General features: G+C 40.1%; 1 protein-coding gene across 1 annotated transcript in view; it reads right to left on the bottom strand.

Moving 5' to 3' along the window:
- Window positions 1-554: 554 nt before the first annotated feature.
- LOC136169204 (glycerophosphodiester phosphodiesterase domain-containing protein 4-like) overlaps window positions 555-20,071 on the bottom strand; it is a 108,951-nt gene continuing 89,434 nt past the window's right edge. The window contains exons 13-16 of the mRNA XM_065937018.1: window positions 17,411-17,558; window positions 9,590-9,672; window positions 8,754-8,806; window positions 555-865 (exon numbers count right to left, since the gene is read on the bottom strand). Coding sequence (XP_065793090.1) covers window positions 555-865; window positions 8,754-8,806; window positions 9,590-9,672; window positions 17,411-17,558 — 595 coding nt within the window. The remainder of the gene's footprint in view (window positions 866-8,753; window positions 8,807-9,589; window positions 9,673-17,410; window positions 17,559-20,071) is intronic.

The raw sequence follows: 20,071 nt of genomic DNA, 5'->3' as shown, positions 1-20,071 counted from the left end.
CGGTGAGTGGGCTGAGAGCTTTGCCCCCGCTCACGCCCATGCCACCTCGCCTTCTCTGACACTGGACGGCATCACTCTGGAACTCCTCCCTTGACCCTGTCAGCCTGAGTGACCGCAGAGGGCCCCAAAGATTGTATCAATTACCTTCTCAGTTCCTGAGAGGCTGCCTTATTTACAGGCTGATGTTCACCATAGCCACTCCTTCAGAGGGGAATATTATGAAGGGTTAGGATGATACAGACCCTCCGACACCCGGAGAGAAACCAGCTCCAGCTCCAGGACCACACTCTTGCCCCTCTGCTCATCCCCCTGGAGAGGAGAGGTGAGACCAGAGTGGTTTTCCTGAGAGCCTGGCTCTTCCGCACCCCTTTCCTGACATCTCTCCACCATCAGGTCACTCTGGGCACAGAGAGGGAGAAAAAGGAGAAGGAGGCAAGTTGTGGCTAATTATTCTTTGAAGACAGCCCAAAAGGGGGAGAAGGAAATGTTTGATGTGGTGGAAACCATCATAAAAGAGGATTACTGGGGGTAGTCAATGGTGGGGACTTTTCAGGTTATGTTTCAGGAGGGGGCTTCTCCACAGAGGGAACCATTGGTTTGTTTGCCTCCTTGGTAGGCAATACAGTTTGGAGGGTGGCCTCTCTGTTGGCTTCCGAAGTGGGTGCTTGGATGGGTTCAAAGGCTGGCCCAGTGGGCACTGGTGGTCCATTGTCATCTATGGGATGCACGGTTGGTGCAGTGGTTTCCTTGACAACCTCTGGTGTAATGACTTCAGAGTCTGGATATTTCATTTTGCTCTTGGTTAAAAGTCCAGGGATTTCCACAACTTCCAAAACTTCATCATGGAGGCTTACACTTGGAGTTTCTGTGGGACAGAAAAGAAAACAACACAGATTCTTGCCAAGTTGCTTCTCCAATCTTTGTCCGTCATGTGACAGAATCCTAGTCATCTTTAAAATGTCAGCTCTTCACTTACCATTTTAGATTCTTTCTCCCTAGTTCTCCTCCCTACCCAGCCTTTGGGCAGACTTTGCTATGGTCCTCAGTTTATCAAGGTGCTGGAGTTTAAGAGTCTGTTGTGTGAGGTTCTCACTCAAATGGGAGCAGTCAGAAGGGTGAAATCAACATTTACTTAAAGTTCATGGATTCCATAACCACTGCTTCCAAAGCAGCTTGAATAGAAAAATGAACACACCCTCCATTAAAATGAGAACTTTTAAGGACAGAGACTTTGTCTTGCTTGCTACCCCAAGTACAGTGCTCACGAGTATCTGTCACACAGTAATTGCTCCGAAAATAGTTTTTTATTTTTTTCAATCTGAACAGTAGAAAAAATAGATGATGGAGACTTTTTCTAGTAATGCAGCTAGGAAATGGACTCTTATCAAAGACAAATTAGAAACTGGATACTCTGCAAAACCAAGAAGACATCTCAAATTTATCTAAGACTTTACAATATAATGAGGAAAAGTAGAGCCAAAATCTAGAAGAGAGTGAAAATCCAAAGAAGTCAGTCCAGAATCCAGTTATTTTTGCCCTGAGTGTAATTTCACTCTTGAAGAAACAGCTAAACCCTCTTACACTGTTGGTGGGAATCCTAACTAGTACAGCCACTATGGAAAACAGTGTGGAGATTTCTTAAAAAACTGGAAATAGAACTGCCATATGACCCAGCAATACCACTTCTGGGCATACACACCAAGGAAACCAGATCTGAAAGAGACACGTGCACCCCAATGTTCATCGCAGCACTGTTTATAATAGCCAGGACATGGAAGCAACCTATATGCCCATCAGCAGACGAATGGATAAGGAAGCTGTGGTACATATACACCAGGGAATATTACTCAGCTGTTAAAAAGAATGCATTTGAATCAGTTCTAATGAGATGGATGAAACTGGAGCCCATTATACAGAGTGAAGTAAGCCAGAAAGATAAAGAACATTACAGCATACTAACACATATATATATGGAATTTAGAAAGATGGTAACGATAATCCTATATGCAAAAAAGAAAAAGAGACACAGAAGTACAGAACAGACTTTTGAACTCTGTGGGAGAAGGTAAGGGTGGGATGTTTCAAAAGAACAGCATGTATATTATCTATGGTGAAACAGATCACCAGCCCAGGTGGGATGCATGAGTCAAGTGCTCGGGCCTGGTGCACTGGGAGGACCCAGAGGAGTCGGGTGGAGAGGGAGGTGGGAGGGGGGATCGGGATGGGGAATACGTGTAACTCTATGGCTGATTCATGTCAATGTATGACAAAACCCACTGAAATGTTGTGAAGTAATTAGCCTCCAACTAATAAAAATAAATTAATTAATTAAAAAAAAAGAAAAGAAACAGCTACACACATTAGCTTCATTTTTTTGTCAGCTTCATAGAAAGAAGGGGATTTTTATTGCACTTGAATTGAATTTGTAATTCAATTCCATGATATCTAATATCTACAGTATTAAGTTTTTATACAGTATTAAGTTTTTAAATTCATTTATGTGTTATATTGTTCCATTTATCCAGGTCTTCTTTTTCCTCATTAAACTTTTTATAATTTACAATGAACAATCATCTATATTTGTAAGAGCTTACAATAATTTCCTAAAATTCCTAGTTAATGTTTTATGCTGTTATCAGTTCAATTTCAGTTGCTAGACTGTGTCCAACTCGTTGCAACCCCATGGACTGTAGCACACCAGGCTTCCCTGTCCATCACCAATTTCTGGAACTTGCACAAATTCATGTCCATTGAGTCCGTGATGCCATCCAACCATCTCATCCTCTGTCATCCCCTTCTCCTGCCTTCAATCTTTCCCAGCATCAGGGTATTTTCGAATGAGTCAGTTTTTCACATCAGGTGGCCCAAGGTATTGGAACTTCAGCCTCAGCATCAGTCCTTCTAATGAATATTCAGGACTGATTTCCTTTAGGATTGACTAGTTTGATCTCCTTACAGTCCAAGGGACTCTCAAGAGTCTTATCTAACACCATGGTTCAAAAGCATCAACTCTTGGTGCTCAGCTTTCTTAGTGGTCCAACTCTCACATCTATGTGTGACTAATGGAAAAACCACAGCTTTGACTAGACAGACCTTTATCAGCATTTATAACTTTGCTGTTATATATGATGCTATTTCCATTTTTAAAGTTTCTAATTATTCAGTGATAATATATCAACATATAATTGGTTTTTCTGTATATTGATCTTATATCCTGAGGCATTGCTTAAGTCACCAGTTGTAGTAGATTTGTTGTTTGAGTCCTTAGAATTTTTTAATGTAAATAATCATATCTTTGAATCAAGAGTTTCATTTTTCCTTTATGCCTGTTGTTTATCTTACTAAACTAGCTAGGATCTCCAGTACAATGCCAAACAGCACTAGTAAAAGAGATATCCTCGCTTTATTTCCGATCTTAGAGAGAAAATGCTGTTTCACCATTACAAATGATGTTGGTTGGAGGTTTTTTGTGTAAATATCTCTCATTCGATTGAGTAAGTTTCATCCCAGGTCTAGTTTTCTCAGAGATTTGAACATAGTGGATTTTGTCAAATATGATTTTTCTATTTCATTAATATGGTAGATTAATTTGATTAATTCTCAAATGATAAATTCATCTTACACTGCTGGTATAAACCTCACTTGCTCCTGATATTTTATCCTTTTACCTACTGATGGATTCAATGTGTTAATGTTTTGTTCAGGATTTTTATGTCTAAGCTCATGAAGGATATTCATTTATGAATTTAGTTATTGTACTCTCTTTGTCAGACATTTTTATATGAGATTATTGCTGGCCTCAAAGAATCAGCCCCTCTTTTTTTCAGAGTTGGTATAAAATTGGTATTATTTATCATATATTTGATTAGGCAATGTAACTTGTTGGGCCTGGACTTTCCTTTGTGGTAGATTTTTGATTCACAGATTTGATTCTGATAGTGAGTTACTACAAATTTCAGCTTCTTTCAGTTCTAATAAGCTGTACATTTCAAGGAAGTTGTCTACTTCATTTAACTTGTCAAATTTAATGGTTTAAAATGCTTATAATTTTTCTTTTTATTTCTAGGATTTGGATTTAGTCCCTCTTTCATTAATCATTCACCATACTGTCAATCAATTTCTCTTATCAAGAATTTATCAATTCTATTAATCTTTCCTAAGAACAAACTTTCACTTTGAAAAGATTTTTCTGTTGTTTCATCTTTTCTATTCCATTGCTCCTATCTATATTATTTCCTTCCTTTTACTTGGAAAAAAATTTACTTAGCTTTTTAAGATTGGTTACATATTGATCAAGTTTCTACTTTAACAATCTTTCTTCTAACATTAAAGTTACAAATTTCCTTCTAGGTTCAGCTTTATGCTGTACCCCACAAATTTTGCCATTATATAGGCATTATCCTTGAAAAATATTTTCCAATTTCCATTGCGATTAATCCCTTTATCAATGAACTGTTTAGAGACGCATTAATTTCAAGTATTTAGAGGACTATCTAGATATTTTATTGTTTCTAACTTAATTCCTTTTGTGATCACAGAACAAAGTGTGTGATTTTGATCTTTTGAAATTTACTGATGACACAGTTTATTACATTTTCTTATTTTTGGCATCCTTAATTACTGTAATTTTAGTCATTTTTACTACTTTTGTTTTTTTAATTTTCATACTTCCTTTATAAGTGACCCATCTCCTACCTTTATTATATATGTACTTTTTCCAGTGAGATTTATACTTGCATGCTTCCTTATTATCAGCTAGTGCCATTTCTTTTCAACTTAAAGAACTCCCTTTAACATTTCTTATAGAACTGGTTTAGTGGTGATAAACCTCGTCTAGCTTTTGTTTATCTGGGAAACTCTTGATCTCTCCGTCAACTCTTAATGGGTAGAGAATTCCTGGTTGATCATATTCAAGACCATTAATTTTAACTCTTTATCAAGTAGGCTTCTTACCTTGATTTCTTTAGTTCTTTTTCTGAGGTTTAGTCTTGTTATTTTATTTGGAACATATTTCTCTCTCCCCTCATTTTGCTTAATTCTCTCTGTATGAGGTAAATCAGCAGACTCTTCTAGATTCATTTTATGGCTAGCAATGTACATTTGAAAATGTTATGTATTCTGTAGTTGTTAAATATATCTTCTGTCAATTAGGTCACGTTCACTGAAAGTATTCAAATATCTTTTCTGATTTTATTTTTTTGGGTGTTTAGTTGTTCTTTCAGGTAACGAGAGAAGAATCTAAATCTCTAAGTATGATTTCTCTCTTTCAGCTTTTGTTTTATTTTGAAGCTCTGCTATTAAGTATATATAGTGGCTTCCTGATACATCAACCATTTTATCATTATGAAATCTTTATTTCTAACAATGCTCCATGCTTTGAAGTTTTTTCAGATATTATTTCTGAGGCTTATTGTTTACATGGCATATTATTTTCTATCCTTTTGGTTTTACTCTGTGTTTTTGTATTTTAACTATTTCTTTTGTAGACAGCGTATGTTTTGGTCCTGCTTCTATCCAGTCTGACAATTTCTACACATGTTTTGAGAATATGGTTCATTTATATTTAATGTAATTAATAAATGGCTGAATTTATGACTACCATGTTTCAACTTGTTTTCTATTTGTTTTGTGTATCATTTTGTTTCCTTTGTTTTCTTTTTCCTCAATCCATCTGCTACAAGAGATATTTCCCTGCTGGATTTGAAGAATTAAGATGTCATGCTGTGAAAAAACCTTATGACTAGGACCTGAAGGTAGTCTCTAGGATCTTAGAGCAAAACTATTCCAAGAATGATTAAGGAGACATGGATGGCTTCAATCTTGCAATTGTAAGGAACTGATTATGCCAACAACCCATGAGCTTGGAAGAGGGCTCTGGTGTCTCAGATGAGATTGCAGCCCAGGCCAATACCTTGATGTTATCCTCATGAGACCTCATACAGAGGACTCAGCAAAACTATGCCTAGACTCCTGGTCCAATAAACTGTGAGATGATAAACTTGTGTTTTTTTGAGCTGCTAGGTCTCAGGTAATTTGTCACATAGCAATTAAAAACTAACCATACAGTAATATAATATTTCCAAAATGAAGCACAAAATTAAATAGGCTAGGGACTTCCCTAGCATGGCTAAGACTCCATGCTTTCAGTGCAGGGGGCCCAGGTTCACTCCCTCATCAGGGAGCTAGATCCCACATGCGGCAACTAGGAGTTTGTGTGCAACAACTAAAACTCCCACAGGCCACAACTAGGACCTGGTACAGTCAAAGAAATTAAGTATGCTAAAAATAAAAACAAATGGTCTTGGCAACCCATGGGATAATAAGAAACCACCTAACATCTGGTAACTGAAAGAGGGTAGTGACAGAAAAATACAAGAAAAAATACAGACTGAAAATTTATACTTTTACTGATCTAAGAAGTTCAGCAAGATAAACACACTCATATACACTACGGTAAATCATAATCAAATTACTGAAAACCAGTAGTAAAAGAAACAATCTTAAAAAGTAGCCAGAGTAAAAGAACATGTTAGAAGTAGAGGAACAACGATAAAAAATAAAAGACTTCTTTTTTGGAAGACTTTTCATAAGAAACTACTAGATATAGAAGACAAAAGACTGGACTCTTTTTAAAGGGCTGAAAAATATATCCTAAATCTAGAGAGGTGGCAGCAGCAGGACATGCCCATGTCTGAGGTGGTCGTGGTGCAGTACTTGACACTGCTAGTGTTGGAGGCTATATTCTCCCCACCCTGGCTGGGTCTGGGCTGTGGCTCCTGCTTCTTTCCAGTTTTCCTTGTTCCTTCCCTGATTCTAAACTTAGGCCTTTGCCTTGTAGACATCCCTTTGAGGTACTCAAAAAATATTTCTACACATTTATGTAGATCATGCAAAACTGATTTTTGTAAATGGGCAACTAAAAACTCTCAAAAACAGGAAAAAAAATCTTAATTTATTTTCTACTCATCTTATTTTCTTCACATTTCAACCTGGTGGGAATTCAGGTTCCAGTAAACCGTGCTTTCCCTAAGGCATTATAATTACTTCCCTCATTCAAATTTAAACAGTCTTTTAACTTTCCTTCAAAACTTCTCTTCCATCCATGGTTTTCTCATCATTTTCACATTCTTTTATTTCTTGGTTGGATTACTGTTATGGGCTAAGTTGTATACCACACAAATTCATATGTTAAAGCCCTAACCACTAGCACATCAATATAGGACTAATTTAGGAGATAAATCTTTTAAAGATATGATCAAAATGAGGCCATTATGGTGAGCTTTGATCCAGTCTGGGCAGAAAAGAGAAAATCTAGAGACCCTGAGGACACTGGGGGTCTGTGTGTGCACAGAGCAATCGCAATGTGAGGACACAGCAAGAAAGTGGCCATCTACAAGCCAAGGAGAGAGGCCCCAGGAGGAAGCAAGCCTGCTGATGCACTGATCTTGCGCCTCTAGTCTCCAGGACTGTAAGAAAAATCAGTTTCTGTTGTTAAAGGCACCCAGTCTGTGGTATTTGGGGGGGGGGGGGCAGCCCTAGTTTACTAATATAACTACTAAAAAGCATAAGGCAGTTGGAACTCAGCCTTCAGTCATCTTAAGAGCCAGCAGAGTGATCTTTTTAAAATGCATAAAACTCAGTTACTAGAAATCTCTTTATCTTAAGACATTTGGATCAGCTTGGTTAAACCACTCAATTTTAAAGTAGGAAAGACAATTGCTCTTCAAATTTCTGAACTTGGTTTTCATGGTCCCTATGGATCCATTCCTGCAACTCTAAGTAATGTATGTGTTGAATACTCTGCCAGTTGGTACACAACATCTCATGATCTTTACCATTGTCCACAAGAAATTAAATTAATTCATGATTTTGTGACTATTTCAACTTTACTAAAGTTTCCACACGCTATGGGAGGAAACAGTATCATGTACTGCACAGCCCTCTGCCTCCTAAATGGTTTTCCCTTTGACATTGCACTGGCTTCCCAAACCAGTAACTCACTGTGTGATTATCCCCACAACCTCCTGAAATATAAACTCTAGCTTCCCTTCCCTTACTGGACCTATCTCACTTACTCAGCCCTTAGTTATCCTGGTGATCATTAAGTTATTCTGCTATTCTTTCCCTTTACACAGAAGTCTAAGCATATTACTCCCTTGCTTGAAACTCATTCTCCATTTCCTGATTGCTTATATGCAGAGTCTAGACTCTAGGCCAAAATTCCAGGATCTCTGCAATTTTCTCCTTCCACCTTCCAACATACATCACAACTGAAGCCACATAGAGCACATTTAGCTGTGATGAACACGGCAGCTTCTCTGTCCTGGAATTAGATGCCTGAACCAAAGATGTCAACTGTTATACCTTCACCTGCTTCCTCACTGCTCTCTGTGGGCCAGAAGCTCTTTTCTCTTGAACCACCCTCCATAGACAGCTTTCAGGTACTTTGGACTCTCAGAATGCCTGGCACAAAGCTGGTATTCAATAATAATCATGTGATGAATGAAATATGAACAAGAGAGCAAATATACAGCCACATTCAAAATCTTTCAAGAAATCTCACTGCTTAGAGGATAAAGTCCACAATGAATTTTGATGTCAAGAGCCTCCTGGAATCTGTGCCCAGCCTGTTTCTCCCAACTTCTCACTGGTTCCCACTCCATCATTTTAGATTCCTTAAATTCTTGTCAGAAACATTAAAGGCAGGCCCTGCTTTCTGGAGGCAATGACTTCCTAAAGGCCTCTAACTTTACCTGTGTAACTGGTGATACCATGGAGGATTTTTTCACTCTGGCTCTCTCTCCTCCTAGAATAAAGCAGAGGGGCCATGAGCCTCACAGACTTCTTCCAACGTGAAAATAATACAGGCAGTGGCCAGAAAAGAACATTGCCCAGTCAATTGCTACCTTAGGTGGAGGGTTTGTGGTTTCCCCCTTTAAAAGATAACTCAAATGAGGAAATGATGGGCATGCTGAGACCTAAAGAACCATGGAGTCTCTTTCAGCTAAAATTCTTCTGCCAGATGTCCCCTCTTCCACCTGAACCTTCTAATCTTGTAGCATTTCCCCCTCAAGAATTCCCAAATGTCATTTTCTTGGACAGATACAAAGATTATGGTCTGGAAAGAGGCAGTGATTTCCCCAGGGTCATCCAGCAACTACGGCAAAAGCCAGGACTAAAACCCAGGGTTCCTGGAGGGTGAGCTTGCTCTTTACACATCACCCTGCTGTGTCCCACCCTGTGGAAGGTGGGGAGGTGGAGGTACTTGTTCTGAACAATCTTCAACCCCTGTCCTCTGCCAACTGATCTGCAAGGGATCTGCAGTAACAGACTTTGATTAAGCTTTAGTGAGAGTCCTTATCCTTAGGATACGGTCTCATGTTGAGGAGGTAGAAGGGGTGTGAGGAGCTACAGGCAGCATGAGAAGAAACAGGAGGTTTGGAAGAGAAAACCGTTAAACCCTGTCTCCCTGAGGCTTTGCCATGTGGGACTATGGGAAGAGTGTAACTGTTTTTTCTTAAACTTCCATCAAACCATGTATATTTTTATTTAGGGGAAAAAACATTTAAAATTACAAACATATGCTTACCAATAAAAATGTAATATGGCAATAATGAAAGCTGCAGAAACAATATCCATGAAAATCCACATGAACAGATAGAACTTTGGTGTCTGCAAGACAGAAAACACAGTTTTAGGCATTACAGTTGGAGAAGATTGTAGATCATGTGGATCAAGTCCCTTGCTTGAGCGGGAAAGGAGAGGGGGCAGAGCAGGAGGAGGAACCTTGATCCCCGGGACTGAAGTCAAACACAGGGAATACCTGCTGCTAACCTAACAATCTCCCCTTACATGTGCCCAGGGCTCTACAAGGACTAAATCACTTCACACACTTCATTTCCCTGGACACTCAACAGAGGCCTGAGGGAGTCCTAGAGATATCACATAGCAATTCTTCTCTGGACCCAGGGCTACAGCCCAAGTTCCTTGACTTCCAGTACTCTATGTGTTCATGGCACAGGTTCCCAAACTGGCTGTGCATCCAAATCTACCTGAGCTGCAGCCTTTAGTAATACAGCTTCCTGGGCCTCACTAGCGACTCAGGAATCAGAATTTCTGCATCTCTAACAAGCTCCCCAGCAACAAGCAGCCAGTCTGTGAACCAGCATTTAGGAATCATTCTTCTAAGTCATTATGCTTCAAATAAGCATGCTGAAATTATAATTCTTAACTAAGACTAGCACGCCTACTTCTTGAGGCTCCTTGACTGAATCACCCACTTTATAGACCTCCATCTCCTAGCTTCTCTTGCATGAGTTTTTAAATTTCCTGGTTTGATCTTTCCTTTCTACTTTCATTATTTCACCTCCAATAGTACATGATGGTACGGGGTCTGGCATTTGTTTCTTTCTTATGCCATTTTCCACTCTATCCCAAGGTCTTTTCTTGGACTGATTAGTAGAAAGAAAGAAAAGAAAGAAATGATAGTAATGATTTTATTATTAGTAATGATAATAATATTATTATTATATAATATAATATAATATATAATATATAAACACACATATATATAATAAAATAAATATAATAATATATAAAATTATATAATATAATCATTATTATAATTATTATCATAACAATAACACAAATGATGGTGATAATGTTGAGAACTAATATTAATGAGCAATTATAGGAGCTAAGGAAGTGTCCTAAGCGTATTAAGGGTATTTTTGCAGCTAATCCTTCAAACAGCTCTAGTAGGCAGGTACAGCAGAAGCTTTCAACCAAGTTCTACTAATCTAAGGCTCCCAATGCCCTCTCGGAACCTGACCAATGCCTTGGCCTGCTCCAGGATGCCCACCAGTAGGCTGCACAGTCTAAGAATCAGTTGTTTTTACTGTCCATGTGGCTTTAGAACAGCTGCACTTGTTATGATTGTGTGGTGTAGTTAAATGTTACTTAGATCTGTAAAAGCTGAGTAAAAAAACATGGCATTTTCAAAGGATACTAAGTCAATGCTTTTTAAAAGTTGACAATGACAGAAACAGTCATAAAAAAAAATAAACTGCAGGAGTTCCTTGGTGGTGCAGTGAATAACAATCTGCCTACCAATGCAGGAGATGCAGGAGACACAGGTTCAATCCCTGGGTTGGGAGGAACCCTGGAGGAGGAAATGACAACCCATTTCAGTATTCTTCCCTGGAGAATACCATGGACAGAGGAGCCTGGTGAGTTACAGTCCATAGGGTCACAAAGAGTCAGACATGACTGAGCGTGCACACATTCACTGAAGGGGACACGTGATCAACCCCTGCTCTGGGAAGAGTCCACATGCTGCAGGGCAGACTAAAGACCACGTGCCACAACCACAGAGCGTGCACTTCAGAGCCCGCAGGCCGCAACTTCCGAGCCTGTGCGCCACAACTACTGAAGGCCACGTGCTCTAGGGCCCAAGAGCTACACCTCCCGAGGCCTGCGTGCCCTGGAGCCTGTGTTCTGTGACAAGAGAAGACACTAAAATGAGAAGCCTGCTCGTTACAACAAAGAGTAGCCTCTCCTTGCTGCAACTAGAGAAAGCCCGTGCAAAGCAACAAAGGCCCAGTGCAGCCCTAGATAAACAAGTAAAAATAAACTGCAAATGAATTAGATGTGAGTGATACACTAAGAGACGGGGGTGATGGGATTATTATAAAAATCTGGGTGGATTCCTCATTCTCCCGATGACTTTAGGTTTTTTTGTGTGTGCTTTAAGACTCGGACATGACTTAGTGACTGAACAACAACAAAAAAAGGAAACAAACTTAGAAATCATAGTTGGTTCATTTGGAAGTATATATAAGCAAGTGAATACAGAATTCAATCAACTAAAATACCCTCAAAGGAAAGACCTTGAGTCTATGTCAATAGGTGAATGAATATTTTAAAATGCATTAGGTATGTAAGTGGTGGATTGCTTATAAAATAATCACAGTATTCCTCCCCAAATGCAGGCCTGTATGCAATATGACTTGGTTGTTCCTCTCTATCAAGAGCTAATGTCTGTTGCTACCTGCCCTACCTTGAATCTGGACTGGACTGTGTCATTATCTTTGGTCTGTGGAATATTAGCAAACACTAGATTGGGAGATCCTTAGAAAGGCACATGCACTGGGGCTTGACCTCTCTCACTGCTGAGAACCCAGCACCACCAGGCGAGCATGAGTAAAGCTGGCCTCCTTGAGGATGAGTGACCAAAGGAAGGGAGACCACAGTCATTCCAGGTAAGACCCTAGACATGTGGATGAGGCCATCCTAGACACCCAGTCCAACCAAACTGGTTGAGACCAGAGAAAGCGCTCAGCCATTATACAGAATGTGACAAACAAGTATTTTAAGCCAGTAAGTATTAGGTAGGTTTTTTCAACATGGTCACATTCAGGCTTAGACCAAAGAAAGTGGGGAAAACCACTACACTAGTCAGGTATGACTTAAATCAAATTCCCTGTTAATACACAGTGGAGGTGATGAATAGATTCAAGGGATTAGATCTAGTAAGCAGAGTACCTGAAGAACTGTGGGCAGAGGTCCAGAATACTGCACACGAGGCAGTGAAGCAAACCATCCCAAAGAAAAAGAAATGCAAGAAGGTAAAATGGTTATCTGATGAGGCCTTACAAACAGCTAAGGAAAGGAGAAGTGAAAAAGAAAGAAAGGGAAAGTATACCCATCTAATGCAGAGTTCCAGCGAACAGCAAGGAGAGACAAGAAGGCCTTCTTCAAAGAACAGTGCAAAGAAACAGAGGAAGATAACAGGAAGGATAAGATGAGAGATCTCTGCAAGAAAGCTGGAAACATCAAAGGAACATTTCACCCAAAGACAGGCACAATAACAGGCAGAAACGGTAAAGGCCTAATAGCAGCAGAAGAGATCAAGAAGAGAGGGAAAGAGTACATAGAAGAACTGTACAAAAAAGATTTTAATGACCCAGATAACCACGATGGTGTAATCAGTCACCCAGAGCTAGACATTCTGGAGTATGAAGTCAAGGGGGCCTTAGGAAGCACTGCTGCCAATAAAGCTAGTGGTGGTGATGAAATTCCAGCAGAGCTACTTAAAATCCTAAAGATGATGCTATTAAAGTGCTGCATTTAATATGCCAGCAAATTTGGGACATGCAGCAGTGGCCACAGGACTGGAAAAGGTCAATCCTCATCCCAGTTCCCAAGAAGGTACTAAAGAATGTTCAAATCACTGGACAACTGCCCTCATCTCCCATGCTAGTAGGGTTATTCTCAAAATCCTCCAAGTTAGGCTTCAGCATTATGTGAAACAAGAACTGCCAGGTATTCAAGCTGGGTTTAGAAAATAGAGGAACCAGAGATCAAATTGGCAACATCTGCTGGATCATTGAGAAAGCAAGAGAATTGCAAGAAAACATCTACCTCCATTTCATTGACTACGTCGACTATGCCAAAGCCTTTGACTGTGTATATCATAACAAACTGTGGGACACTCTTAAAGAAATGGGAATACCAGATCATCTTACCAGTCTCCTGAGAAACCTGTATGCGGGTCAAGAAGAAATAATACCCTGTATGGAACAACTGACTAGTCCAGGATTGAGAAAGGAGTATGGCAAGGCTCTTATTGTCATCCAGTTTGTTTAACCTATATGCTGAGCACATCATGCAAAAGGCACCTCTGGATGAGTTACAAGCTGGAATCAAGATTGCTGGGAGAAACAGCAACAACCTCAGATATATGGACGATACTACTCTAATGGCAGAAAGCAAAGAGGAACTAAAGAGCCTCTTGATTAGGGTAAAGGAGGAGAGTGAAAAAGCTGGCTTAAAACTCAACATTCAAAAAAACTAAGATCGTGCCATCGAGTCCCATACTTCATGGCAAATAGAAGGGGAAAGAGTGAAAGCAGTGACAGATTTTATTTTCTTGGGCTCTAAAATCACTGTAGCTGGTGAGTGCAGCCATGAAATTAAAAGAAGATTGCTTCTTGGCAGGAAAGCTGTGACAAACCTAGATAGTGTGTTAAAAAGCAAAGACATCACTTTGCAGGCAAAGGTATGTACCAGTCAGTTCAGTTCAGTCGCTCAGTAATATCTGACTCTTTGCGACCCCATGGACTGCAGCACGCCAGGCTTCCCTGTCCATTACCAACTCCTGGAGCTTACTCAAACTCATGTCCATCAAGTCAGTGATGCCATCTAACCATCTCATCCTCTGTCCTCCCCTTCTCCTCTCACCTTCAATCTTTCCCAGTATCAGGGTCTTTTCCAATGAGTCAGTTCTTTGCATCAGGTGGCCAAAGTATCGGAGCTTCAGCTTCAACATCAATCCTTGTAATTCAGGATTGATTTCCTTTAGGATTGACTGGTTCGATCTCCTTGCAGCCCAAGGGACTCTCAAGAGTCTTCTCCAACACCACAGTTCAAAAGCACCAATTCTTCAGCACTCAGCTTTCTTTATAGTCCAACTCTCACATCCATACATGACTACTGGAAAAAGCATAGCCTTGACTAGACAGACCTTTGTGGGCAAAGTGATGTCTCTGCTTTTTAATAAGCTGTCTAGGTTGGTCATAGCTTTACTTCCAAGGAGCAATGGTCTTTTAATTTCATGTCTGCAGTCACCATCTGCAGTGATTTTGGAGCCCCCAAAAATAAAGCCTCTCACTGTTTCCACTGTTTCCCCATCTATTTGCCATGAAGTGATGCGACCAGATGCCATGATCTCAGTTTTCTGAATGTTGAGTTTTAAGCCAATTTTTTCACTCTCCTCTTTCACTTTCATCAAGAGGCTCTTTAGTTCTTCTTCGCTTTCTGCCATAAGGATGGTGTCAACTGCATATCTGAGGTAATTGATATTTCTCCCAGCAATCTTGATTCCAGCTTGTGCTTCATCCAGCCCAGCATTTCTCATGACGCACTCTGCATATAAGTTAAATAAGCAGGGTGACAATATACAGCCTTGACATACTCCTTTACCGATTTGGAACCAGTCTTTTGTTCCATGTACAGTTTCTTGACCTGCATACAGATTTCTCAGGAGGCAGGTCAGGTGGTCTGGTATTCCCATCTCTTGAAGAATTTTCCATAGTTTGTTGTGATCCACACAGTCAAAGGTCTGTATAGTCAAGGCTGTGGTCTTTCCAGCAGTCACGTATGGATGTGAGAGCTGAACCATAAAGAAGGCAGAGCACTGAAGAATTGATGCTTTCAAACTGTGGTGTTGGAGAAGACGCATGGGGATTCTCCAGGCAAGAATACTGGAGTGGGTTGCCATGCCCTCCTGCAGGGGATTTTCTCAACCCAGCGGTTGAACCCAGGTCTCCCACACTGCAGGCGGATTCTTCACCATATGAGCCACAAGGGAAGACCTGGATAAAGCTACCTGATGCAAACAACTGACTCACTGGAAAAGACCCTGATGCTGGGAAACACTAAAGGCAGAAGAAGAGGATGACAGATGATGAGATGGTTGGATGGCATCACCAATTCAACAGACACGAACTTGGGCAAACTCCAGGAGATAGTGAGGGACAAGAAAGCCATGGGGCGCTGCAGTCCATGGAGTCATGAAGAGTTGGACAAGACTTTGCGACCGGACAACAACAAAAATGCTAACAGACCACACATCATTTATTTCACAATTTCTTGTTTTAAATTTTTGAATTAACAGACCATTAAGCAGAGAGGATTATATTGGATAAAAATGCTTCCACTGCAGTACTTTTAATCCTCAATTTACAAATAAGCAAACTGAGGCCAAGACAGGTTAACTAACATTTCCAAGTTCACACAATAGGTGGCCAGGATCTGAATCTGCATATTCTAACTCAGGGTGAGGGTTGCTTAGGAGGGTCCCTGGAATACTGGCTCCACCTTCTTGAACAAACTGACCTTGGGTTCTTTAAAACAAGTCCAGGCCAGGTGTAGAAAGAAGTTTTTGACTTACATCTTTTACACTCTGAATTTCGATTAACATAAATTTATTAACAATTCAAATATTAAAATGAAAATTTTACTTAATAAAGTTTTATTTAATATATCCAAAGGGACAACTTTCAGACATTACTGATGTAGGAGGATAGGATTATGGAGGGCTATACTGCTTTCTAACTTATGCATTTTATAATGATTAATTTTATATACTGAACAAGTTTACTCTGTAATCAATTTTTAAAAATAAAATTGTTAGAAAATTATATAGTCTATGCATGAAGGGGGATAGTACAGAGACAGACAAGTGGAGAGGCTTCATCTATGCCAAGGGACCTGCCATCCAAGGTTTCCTGGAGGGTCATCTGCAGAGTGCTGCCCAAGGCACCCAGGGAGAAGGGGTGGGCGGTTTTACACTGCCACCACAAGACCTCAATGCAGTACTGGCCCTGTGAGATTGTGCGCTTGGCCCCGATCACCTCGCACCTGCTCCTGACTCTGATCAAGTCAGAAACAAGTGCCAGTGAGGCTAGAGCTATGGAGAAAGCAACCTAAAATATTTAAGCTTCTCATTTGGGTGTCTCTGACTAAAACTTTAATGTTCAAGGCAGTTTAGACTTTGGGTTATTACTCTGGATTAGACACTTGATGCTGAGCTAAGGCTTCTTGGTGATCAAAAAGAACTTAAAAATTATCTCAGAGTGACTAGAGAAACTATGGAATCTGAGTGAGATCTTATTCAGGGGTAGGGAAAGACCTAGCTCACAGAGCAGATTTCTGCTGTGGGCTATTGTGCCTGACTCAGTCATCCTGCTCTATGCTGATAAAAAAAAATATAGGCTCCGTAGCAGTTAACTGGTTAGCTGGGGCTCTCTTCATAGATAAGCGATGGGATTTAGTTGCAAGTGTAAACCAGGTGTTCAGATTCCCATGCCTCTAACCATAAGTAGTAGCTGGATATTCACATTCTCCTTTCCAAAAGTATTTTGCTTAGGACACACAGTGTTCATTTTGGAATCAAGTATACTTGGTTTTCTCCGCAAACCTCATGTCACTATCATTGTTGCTGTGCCTTCAGAAAGGAGGGGTTGCAGCAACAAAACTCTGGAGTCAGACCTCATTCTGAATCTTGCATCATGTGATGATGTCAAGGATCTTAAAAACATCAAATTTCAGTTTTCCCATGGGGATAATCTTAGTGGCTAACCCAGAGGGCTGAATTATGTTATGCATGAAAAACACATTGTGAGGATTCAAAAAAGAGTGATTATTATACCAATAATAACAATTTCTGCCTGAAAATCACAGAAGGAGCTGGGTAAGAGAATAGTGACTGCCCCCTCTCCAATCTCACATAAGTCTCTGCTCTTAACTAGTTCGCCTGGAGACTGCACAGTGGGCAAGGTAGGGTGGAGAGGGGACAGAGACTCCTATTGTACCAGACTTGGAAGGACCATCTGGGCAACCAGCTCACCATGAAGTAGTAAGGGTGATTTATCTCCCTCAGGACCTGAAGATTGTCTGTGGTCACTGATTGAATCTTGGAGCACCAGGCCAGTGAGAAGAGCCAAGGTTCGTTGACGAGATATAGGTTGATGCTAATGTTAGCCGCTTTATATTCTCTGGGAAGAAAAAAGAACCCACAGGAAATTAAGACTTAATCTCATACTCATCATCTAAAAGGGAATCAGTCACCAGATTTGTAAAAGGTTTTTGCTTAAATCACAAGAAGCAGTTGGTCATGTGACATCTTATGATATGACATGCTGAATTAGTTCATGTTGCAACGAGGACAAAGGACTAGATTTAATACCTTTGCTCCTGTACCAACAGTAGTATTTTATTTTTCTATTTTCTAAATTTTTATTGAAATATAGTTTATTTACTGTGTTGTGTTAGTTTCAGGTTTATAGCAAAGTGATTAAGTACATACCTATATCTAAATCTATATTCTTTTTAGATACTTTCCAGTGTAGGTTATTATAAGATCTTGAGTGTAGTTTCCTGTGCTGCACACTAGGTCCTTGTTGGCTAGCTATTTTATATATAGTAGTGTGTTTATTTTAATTCCAAACTTCCAATTTATCCCTCCCCCCATCTCTTTGGTAACTATAAGCTTGCTCTCTATGTTAACAGTAATAATAGTATTTTAGTAAATTACGTGCCCTAAGACAAGGAAGAAAGAAAGGGAGGGAATGAGGGAGGGAGGGAGGAAGGGAGGAAACAGGAAAGCCCTGTTAGAAGGAAAAGGCAGTCCACTCCAGTATTCTTGAGAGCTTGTTGGGAGGTTCTAGCAGGGGAGCGCAGCTACTCCTATACCCTTGACGGAAGACCAACCCTCCTCTATCCGGGATGGTCGTCCTCTTCGACCGAGCGTTCAGCTTCGGGAGGGACGCACACGGAGCGGTGAGGGAGGAAGGGGACACCCGCCTAGCCAGCCAGATCAGCCAGTCAACCCTGGCGATCAATGGGGTGACAGATGTCGCAACCAGGTCGCCCTCACATCCCCACTCCAGTATTCTTGCCTGGAAAGTTTCATGGACGGAGAAGCCTGGCAGGCTACAGTCCATGGGGATGCAAAGAGCTGGACGTGACTGATGTCATGTAAATATTCCTACAATTTGCACCCATAAGCTGATATGCTCCAGCTCCAGCACACTATTGTGTAGATGTACTTACTTTCAGCAGAATGCTTAACACCCATTACTCTACCTGCTTTCCTACCAGTCTTCTTTACTTGACTGTAGCAAATTAAAAGCAGAGACTTTGTGTTACGCCTCTCTCTATATCTAGTACCTGATTCATAACAGTTAGCTGAAGAAAATAAAAATGAATACCAATCTGGTAAATATTTATACTTCAAATATAAAGAATTTTTTAAAGCACTCAGTAGGGAAAATGGAACCTAAATTTCCCTATGCACTGCATGCTAAGTCACTTCAGTCATGTCCAACTCGTTGCAACCCCATGGACTATAGCCCACCAGGCTCCTCTGTCCATGGGATTTTCCAGGTAAGAATTCTGGAGTGGGTTGCCATTTCCTTTTCCAGGAGATCTTCCCAACCCAGGCTTCAAACCCACATCTTTTATGTCTCCTGCACTGGCAGCTGGATTCTTCACCACTAGCACCACCTGCATGTCAGTAGATATTTGTGCAGTCTATAGAGACAGAAAGTAAGTAAAGCATCTAGTAATTCTAATCAAGTTGTTACTTTCAGGGAAAACTTCTCACAAAATATACCATGTAAATCCCTTCAGAAAATTTGTTTTAACCCTGAGATGACATAGCATATTGGAAACAGCTGTGAGCAAGTCTCATTTGAATCTAGCTTTGTCTTGTACTAGCTTCGCAGGCTGTTAGCCTCAATATATAAACTGTAAGATAAAAATAATACTACCACTTTCACAGCAGCGCTTGCAATTAGTTACCCAATATGCTAGAACTGTCTCTAAGACAATTCTTCAGATCACCAGAAGATTAGGAAACAGAAATAAGGAAACAGTAGCAAAACTTTTTGAAGCCAACACACAAAAACATTCACAATTTCTATATATTAATAATGAGCCTATAGAAACTGAAACACAACATACCATTAACAATTACCCCAAAGAAATATAAATACATAGGTATTAATAAGCATAGGATCTGTAAGCCCAAAACCACAAAGTATTGATGAAGATCATCAAAGAATATTTTAAAAGTGAAGAGACACATGTATTTATGAATTGGAAAAGTCAACATCATAAAGATGTCAATTCTCCTCAAACTGATCTGTAGGTTAATGCAATTCTTATCAAAATACCACCAAGTTTTCCTTGGTTTGTTTTGTTTTTTTCTGTACAATTAACCTGTGCATGACTGTAGCCTGCCAGGTTCCTCTGTCCTAGCTGATTCTAAAATGTGTGTCAAAAGGCTTGGTCCCAAATTAACTAAAATTATCCTGAAAAAGAAAAATAAAGTGAGAGAGAATCACTGCACCCAGTATTAAGGCATATTGTATAGCTACAGTAATCAAAACAATGTGGTATTAGGGAAGGAACAGACATATGGAACAGTGGAACATAATTTTAAACCCAGAAATAGACCCACACAAATGTCAAAATGATTTTTTACAAAGGCCCAAAAGAAACGTAA

The sequence above is a fragment of the Muntiacus reevesi genome, chromosome 5 (genome assembly GCF_963930625.1).
Source record: "Muntiacus reevesi chromosome 5, mMunRee1.1, whole genome shotgun sequence".
NCBI classification, from domain to species: domain Eukaryota; kingdom Metazoa; phylum Chordata; class Mammalia; order Artiodactyla; family Cervidae; genus Muntiacus; species Muntiacus reevesi.
Note: the sequence above shows the minus strand (reverse complement) of the source record. Positions and strands in the feature narration are given on the sequence as shown.